This window comes from Rutidosis leptorrhynchoides, chromosome 3, assembly GCF_046630445.1.
Source record: "Rutidosis leptorrhynchoides isolate AG116_Rl617_1_P2 chromosome 3, CSIRO_AGI_Rlap_v1, whole genome shotgun sequence".
Lineage (NCBI taxonomy): Eukaryota > Viridiplantae > Streptophyta > Magnoliopsida > Asterales > Asteraceae > Rutidosis > Rutidosis leptorrhynchoides.
In genome coordinates this window covers 141,867,542-141,876,749 of record NC_092335.1, presented here as the reverse complement: position 1 = coordinate 141,876,749, position 9,208 = coordinate 141,867,542, and the positions used below count along the sequence as shown (strand labels likewise).

General features: G+C 32.2%; 1 protein-coding gene across 1 annotated transcript; it reads left to right on the top strand.

The window, feature by feature from the left end:
- The first annotated feature begins 2,425 nt into the window (after nt 1–2,425).
- Nucleotides 2,426–3,612, top strand: LOC139900441 (uncharacterized mitochondrial protein AtMg00810-like). Its single transcript, XM_071883213.1, has 4 exons — nt 2,426–2,430; nt 2,591–2,777; nt 2,964–3,254; nt 3,343–3,612. Exons 1-4 carry the CDS (start codon nt 2,426–2,428, stop codon nt 3,610–3,612), a joined length of 753 nt encoding a protein of 250 aa, XP_071739314.1.
- The last annotated feature ends 5,596 nt before the right edge of the window (nt 3,613–9,208 follow it).

Genomic DNA, 9,208 nt, shown 5'->3' with positions numbered 1-9,208 from the left:
GATCCTGAGATTTGATTAACAAATTTTTGGTGATTATGACCTTCAACAAACAAGATCTTGTGTTAGCATTTATAATCATATACGGAGTACTATTATTTTTAATTGTTTCACACAATTAATTAAGGGTTGATTATATTGTTACTTGAGTTTAGACTAGCATCCATTGGCGTTGTCTGAAAGTGTAGTAGACTATCCAAAGAGACGATCATATCTTTTGATCGTAAGTTTCTCTCCGTCTCATCAATTTCTCTAAGAAAGGTATATCGTCAACTCCTCTTTAGTTTTATATTCATGACAATTATTATGGTGTAACTGGATCATTGGGAAAGATTAATCGTGTGCATGTTTCTTTAAATAAGTGAATATTTAATCTTGTTAAATTTTGTTCATAAAATAATAAAAGATTTTTATTTTAACTATCCGCTGCGTTAATCTGATTTATTAAAAGTACGCACGGTTTTCCATCACCAACAACATGTTAAATAATATTTACGGAGAAACCCAATTAATTGGTATTATTCAGGCCCAACAAAAACAAATTGAACAACTTCTTAGATCAATGCTTCTTATTTTGGTTTTGGGACTCATCAGACTGCCCATACGGATCACATGTCAGGCCGACCCAATTTTTATCGTACCACTGTTCCCGCTTCACACTCTAATTTCACACGCCAGGATACTCGTCTTTCGCAAATTTTTAACACGTTGACTCCGCAAAATATTAGCGATGCAGATTGGACTATGGACACATGTGCTTCTTCTCATCTTACTTCTAGCATTAATAATTTAAGTACTATTTTTAATTATTGCATGTATCCATCTGTTGTTGTTGGTGACGGGAATCCAATTCCAGTCATCAATACTGGTCATAGCTTGTTGCCTAACATACATCGCCCACTCCATTTAAACAATATCCTTGTTACCCCTAATATTGTCAAAAACCTTATATATGTACGCCAATTCACCCGTGATAACAAAGTTTCTATTGAAATTGATGAATTTGGCTTTTCTGTGAAAGATTATTTAACTCGCCACCTCCTCCTCCGATGTGATAGCGCAGGTGATCTCTATCCTGTTACACCACCCATCTCCCACTCTCTTCAGCAAGCTTTTCTCACCAGTCCGGCCACTTGGCACCAGCATCTTGGGCATCCCGGACATGACGTTTTTCGAAGACTTATTTCTAATAAAGATATTATTTGCAATAAAACTACGTCCCCCGTGTTTTGCCATGCCTATCAGCTTGGCAAACATGTGCGACTTCCTTTTTCTGTTTCCAGTTCAAATGTTAATGTTGTTTTTGATATTATTCATTCAGACTTATGGACCTCTCCTGTTTCTAGTCTAAGTGGTTTAAAATATTATATTATTTTCCTCGATCATTTTTCGCATTATGTATGGGTTTTTCCGCTACGCAATAAATCAGATGCACTTAATACATTCATACAATTTCGCTCCTTTGTACGCACTCAATTTAAACAAGAAATAAAAGCGTTCCATTGTGATAACGGTGGTGAATTCGATAACACCGCCTTCCACCAACTTCAGCAAACTAATGGCATCCAATTTCGATTTTCGTGTCCACACACTTCTCAGCAAAACTGGAAGTCTGAACGCATGCTTCGCACCATCAACAATCTAATTCACACTCTTCTTTTTCAAGCTCATATTCTGCCCACTTACTGGGTTAAAGCTCTTCACATGGCCGCTTACCTTCTCAATATCTTGCCTTCTTCTGCCATTAATAACGACGTCCCACACTATCGTCTCTACAAACAAAAATCTAACTACACCACCCTTCGTGTCTTCGGTTGTCTATGTTATCCTCATCTTTACACCACTAATAAACTAGCTCCTCGCTCAACCCCATGCATATTTCTCGGTTATCCCTCTAATCACCGGGGTTATCGATGTCTTGACCTAACCACCAACACAATCATCTTATCTCGTCATGTCACTTTTGATGAGACGTCCTTCCCGTTCGGTTCCATGACACCAACTCAACCTCCGTCTTACGACTTCCTGGATCCTCCTCCAAATCTCTTTTCTAGATCTTTTCATCTAGCTACTCCTCCTAATCCTCCCTCGGAGACACAGCCTCCTCCTACTTAGGCTACTACCACTGCTCCTCCTCCTTCTAATCCCTTACCGGAGACACAGCCTCCTCCTACTGAGGCTACCACCACTGCTTCTCCTCCTTCTAATCCCTTCCGGGAGACACAGCCTCCTCCCACTTAGGCTACCACCAACTCTCATCATTCTAATCCCGTCCCGGAGACACAGCCTCCTCCTACTGAGGCTACCACTTCGTCTACTTCTCAATCCACGCATCCCATGATCACACGTACCCGCCTTGGCACCACCAAACACGTTCAACGTCTTAACCTTCACACCTCTGTCATTTCTCCCATTCCTCGCTCTTACCATGAAGCCCTTAACAACCATAACTGAAACAAGCTATGACTGATGAATATAATGCTTTAATTAACAACAGTACTTGGAGACTTGTGCCTCGCCCATCGGACACGAACATAGTTCGCTCTATGTGGTTGTTTAAGCACAAGTTTAATGCAGATGGTAATTTGAGCAGGTATAAGGCTCGACTCGTTGCTAACGGTCGCAGCCAGCAGGTTGGCATTGATTGTGATGAGACTTTTAGCCCGGTTGTCAAACCGGCCAAGATTCGCACTGTTCTTAGTTTGGCAGTTTCTCGAAACTGGCCCGTTTATCAGCTAGATGTCAAGAACGCCTTTCTCCACGGTCAGCTTTTTGAGACTGTATATATGCACCAGCCCCCTGGGTTTCGGGATCCTCAGTAGCCAGATCATGTCTGCTTGCTGCAGAAATCTCTATACGGCCTCAAACAGGCTCTTCGTGTACGGTTTTAGCGGTTCGCGGGATATGCTCAGCGGATTGGTTTTCATCATAGCCGTTGTGACACTTCTCTTTTTATTTATCGCTAGGGACCTGATACTGCCTACTTGCTTTTGTATGTTGATGATATTGTGTTGACTACTTCCTCTACATGTCTACTTCAGCGGATCATTACCTCCTTACTTAAGGAATTTGCTATGACTGACTTGGGCCCATTGAACTACTTTCTCAGCATCTCCGCTACTCGCACTGCTTCTGGATTGTTCTTGTCACAAAAACAGTATGCTACAGAAATCATTGAGCGGGCTGATATGACCACCTGTCATCCTTGTAGGACCCCGGTTGAACCGGGCGCCAAACTTACTACTCATGGCCCTCAAGTGAAGGATCCGACTCTCTATCGGAGCCTTACAGGAGCATTACAGTACCTAACATTTACTCGTCCAAGACATCTCTTACGCTGTGCAGCAAATCTGTCTCTTCATGCATGATCCTCAAGAGCAACACCTACATGCTCTCAAACGGATCCTTAAGTACATTCAGGGGACCACTGGTCTTGGACTACAGCTTTATGCATCTACTCCTACTACATTAGTTGCTTACTCTGATGCTGACTGGGCTGGTTGCCCCACCACCAGACGCTCTACTTCTGGTTATTGTGTTTTTCTCGATAACAACCTTCTTTCATGGTCATCTAAGTGGCATCTAACACCCTCACGCTCCAGTGCCGAAGCATAATACCATGGGGTTGCTAACGCTGTTGCAGAGACTTGTTGGATCCGTAATCTTCTGCGTGAGCTTCACTGTTGTAGAGACCCGTCCTAATCCATCCGGACGAAGTCCATACTGATTATAAACGATTCACAACAGTTGATTACATCGTGAGGTACTTGACCTCTATATGATACATTTTACAAACATTGCATTCGTTTTTGAAAAGACAATCTTTCATTACATCGAAAGTTGACAACATGCATACCATTTCGTAATATATCTTACTATAATTGACTTAATAATAATCTTGATGAACTCAACGACTCGAATGCAACGTCTTTTGAAATATGTCATGAATGACTCCAAGTAATATCTCTAAGATGAGCAAATGCACAGCGGAAGATTTCTTTCGTACCTAAGAATAAACATGCTTTAAAGTGTCAACCAAAAGGTTGGTGAGTTCATTAGTTTAACATAAATAATCATTTCATAATTTTAATAGACCAGAAGATTTCATATTTCCATTTCTCATAAACATACGTCCCATGCATAGAGACAAAAATATCATTCATATGGATTGAACACCTGGTAACCGACATTCACAATATGCATATAAGAATATCCCCATCATTCCGAGATCCTCCTTCAGACATGATATAAATTTCGAAGTACTAAAGCATCCGGTACTTTGGATGGGGCTTGTTGGGCCCGATAGATCTATCTTTAGGATTCGCGTCAATTAGGGTGTCTGTTCCCTAATTCTTAGATTACCAGACTTAATAAAAAGGGGCATATTCGACTTCGATAATTCAACCATAGAATGTAGTTTCGATTACTTGTGTCTATATCGTAAAACATTTATAAAAGCAGCGCATGTATTCTCAGTCCCAAAAATATATATAAAAAGGGAGTAATGAAAACTCACCTAATGTATTTTGTTGTAAAAATACATATGACTATATTGAACAACGCAGGGTTGGCCTCGGATTCACGAACCTATAACATTTGTGTATATATATATATTAATACACACAATCGTAGTCGAATAAGTTTATATATATATATATATATATATATATATATATATATATATATATATATATATATATATATATATATATATATATATAAACTTATTAATGATATTATTTTTTTAGATTAATAATATATTTAGATTTCATATATTTATTTTATATATATGTAAAAAAAATACTTTGATATGTTGTATGTGTTAAATATGTTTATGTATATATATTTCATTTGTTTATTAAAACCGTAGTTCTAATTATACTAAGTTAATATTAGTAAAAAAAAATGATAATAACATTTATAATATACTTATGTTAATAATGACTCTATTAATGATAATAATAATGATATTAATAATAATGCTTGTGAAGATAATAATTTTAGTGTTAATGTTATTTAAGATATTGATTTTAGTAATTATATGTTAGTAGTACTCCTTATTATGTATATATTCATACTTATAATGATAATGATAATAATAATTGTAACATTAATAATAACACTAAATAATAATCCTAATTGTAATTAAAATTCTTATACTAATAATAACGATAATGGTAATATTCTTAATTTGATTAATGATACTTCTATATATTAGGAGTAATAACAATTATCATAATAATAATAATAACTAATAATAATAATATTAACCATAATGATAATAATAATATTAGTTATGTTAATGATAATAATACTAGTAATAACTATATTAATAATGATTTTAATTCCTATACTTGTATTAATAATAATAGTTGATAAATAGAAATAATAATAATTCTAAAACTAATAATAATAACAATAATAAAAACAAAAAATTTAGAAATCTTATTAATAATGATAATAATATTTGCAATAACAATAAAAATAATAATAATCATAATTGTCACTAAGGTTATGATAATAATAATAATAAATGGTAATTGATACATACATTAGTAATAATAATAGTATTAGCTAATATTCATAATACTTAATAATAAGGATACTAATAATAATGATAATCTTAATACTTCATGATAATAATAATAATAATAATAATACTAATAACAATAGATGTACTAATAATAATAATATTCATAATAACAATTACTAATGATAATAATAATAATAATAATAATAATAATAATAATAATAATAATAATAATAATAATAATAATAATAATAATAATAATAATAATAATAATAATAATAAAAATTCATATTTTTGTTATTGAAACTACCTCATCAAGCCTGTTTAAAATAATATATCCTGACCCGGGATTGAACCCAAGACCTCCTGTTCATCAACATAACACTCAAACCGTCTGCTCTAGCTTCCCTTTTCTGTTTTAATTCCCCCTCCGAAAATATATAACCCGTTTTTCTTAAACAACTTCTTCTTCTTCAAGCCTCAATTCGATTAAGACCCAAACAAATCCCTCAACAAGTCAAACCATTATATTTTAGGATTTAAAATTAATACAGAAGTTAATAGTGGTGATTAATTTAGTTGAAACAATAACAAAAAAAATAAATGAATCGAAGTTTCTGCTGCTGCTGGGTGTTACGGTTTTAAGAAAAAAAAATAATGATTATGATTTTTAGAATGTTTTGGAAAATTGTTACAACACGAAATACCCTTCAAATTGTTCATATAATCTTCCTTAATGATCAATTTAACTAAAAACATCGAAACGATTTCAGATTTAGCGATGAACGAAACGGTTGACTTTTTAGATTAAAAGTTTGACTCTCAAAATTCGTAATCAATTTGAGAAATTATCAACCAAAAACTTTCAGATAGTTTAAGTAAAATCAAACTAACAAGATTGCATTTTTACATTTCAAAAATTCGTTAAAAATCAAAATACATCAAGAAAATGTAAGAACAGAGGTACCCGTTTGATTTTATAATTTCTTGGTTTTGTTTTTCTGATTTGCAGTAACAGATAGCAGTAGATATATTGAGTTTAATTGAATTATTTGGGTAGTACATATGACATACTCGACTTTTGTTTGGTATAGATAATTGAGATCAACTTTTGATATTAAGCAGACAAGAAAATATACCTGATGTTGATTTAAAACAGATTCTTGACTTAATTTGATACTACAGGTTAATAATTACACCTTTATCTGATTTATATATGCGTACATAGCTGTATCTTCCTCTCAAGCAATAATAGAACTCAGAAGCAATTAAAAAAATTGATTTTTCTATGAAATAAATTCGTTTAAATATGTCTGTATACATACATCTGCATTTGTGTATCCATATTCGTATATCTGTATTTTCTTATATCTGTATATTTCTTGTATTTATATATTTATCTTTATAGATTTTAACTAATCTTATTAATAAATATATATATTATAATAATTTACTTAATATTATAATTAGTTGTAATACATATATAATAATAATACTAACATTATTGTTACTAATGATAATGATGACTTTTACTATGAATCGTATAACAATAATTTTGTTAATAACAATTATACCACTTATAATAATACTAATAATACTAATATTGATAATAATAAAAATAATATTAATAATCTTAATGTTACTACAACAACTATATTTTTATTTTTTCAATTTAGTATATTTATATTACTCGTTATAATATTTTATAGTTATATCATATATTTTATATTTTGGTATTTACAATATATTTAATATTTATATCTTCCAATACATTATAATATCCATATAGCCAATAATCATATACAGAATTCACATATATATATATATATATATATATATATATATATATATATATATATATATATATATATATATATGTATAATTATGTTTTTAAATATAAAGTTTGAAATTATCTTAAATTATCTTTCCTAATACTAAATCACATAATAATAGTAATTTAGTTTATAATGTAATACTTATTTACATATATACTTTTTTTATATATATACATTTTTATTTACAACAATTGTTCGTGAATCGTCGGGGATAGACAAAGGGTAAATGCATTTATATAATCTGTTCCAAAGTTTTCGAGACTCAGCATTACAGACTTTGCTTATCGTGTCGAAATTATTTAAAGATAAAGTTTAAATTTGGTCGAAAATTTCCCGGGTCATCACAGTACCTACCCGTTAAAGAAATTTCGTCCCGAAATTTGAGTGAGGTAGTCATGGCTAACAATAAATATGTTTTCCTGACGAATATGATCTGATAAATAGAGTTTTATCATTATTGAATAATACAGATAAAATAATTCGATTATTCGAAGAGCACGAATGAAGCTATCACAAAAGAGTGAAATGAATAAATGAAGTTTCGTTTTAACTTTTGACGTTGTCTTGGTTGAATTCCGAAATTCAAGGGATTTAAAGAAAATCTTCGAAATCTATATAAGATTTGATTCTTCGGAAATTAAGGAAAATAGGATCCGCTTTAAATGCGATCATCTGTTTTGATTGCTTTGTCGGATATTTTACTATAAATCTACCCCCTTCGTTTCTTTATTTTCCACAACTCACACCTTTTATTCTTTCTCCTCAATTCGTACTTTAAGACATTCGTCAATATGCTCTATCCCGTTCTGATCCTTGATATATTCTTAACTTTTATATCTGTCATTCTTCTTTTTTTTTTTCATCTACCATCGGAGGAAGTTACTTTCTTCTACCATTACCTTGGGGTTATAGTGTTTTTAATTCTCCCGTGCCTTTACGTGGCAATACGTATTGATATGCACGGTTTGTAATTTATGTGTTGTTGTCGAGCTTTATATTTTCTTTTATATTCAAGGGTTCCATACTTCTGTCTCCTCTTCCCGACTTTAAGTCAAGCGAATAATGGTCCAGAATTCGTAGGTATGGATTTTGAAATGAACATAGCTAATGTTCTAAGAAGGAAATTGTAATGGCATGATCTTGATTTGGTAAATTACCAGAATATCCGAAAAGATAGAACTAACAAGAAGGTATGTTCTTAATATGTTTGGAGATTGAGTAGAATGCAAGAGTCGTGTAAATGGCACATGATGACGGTATATTCTGTGAATCATCACGTTCCATTAGAAACTCAGCATGACTTACTGTAATATAATCACGTTGATCAAGTGTCATTATATTATACTAACTCATGCATCAATTTCCAACACTACTCCAGAAATCATTCATAATTTAAACTCGAATTTTAAAGAAATTAAGAAACTAAAATAGTTTCCTTTATGATGTAATACGGATAGCACGAAGAGATAACTAATTTCAGATAAGAAGAGTTATAAAAATATCCTCAGAAATATCGAAGATATTTTTGATGATATTTTGGGATTTCTAAGTTCGATGGTTGATGAAGAAAGATTTTCCGCAAGATTTTAACGTAAGTACAGAGAAAGATATTCGTTGAAGATTTCATCGGATCCAGAATTACCTAGATTCTTTGAATATATGGTATGGTTCTGGTATTTGGCCTTGGTCTCCTTCATGATTTGCGCACTCTGTTTTTCAGTACCAAATTTTCTATCGAGCGTTCCCAACACTCTCTTCTTTATCATTAAACTTTTGACTGTTTAGATCATCTATAATTTTTCTGTTTCCTCTGTATTTAATGCTACAATATCTGAGTCATCGGTT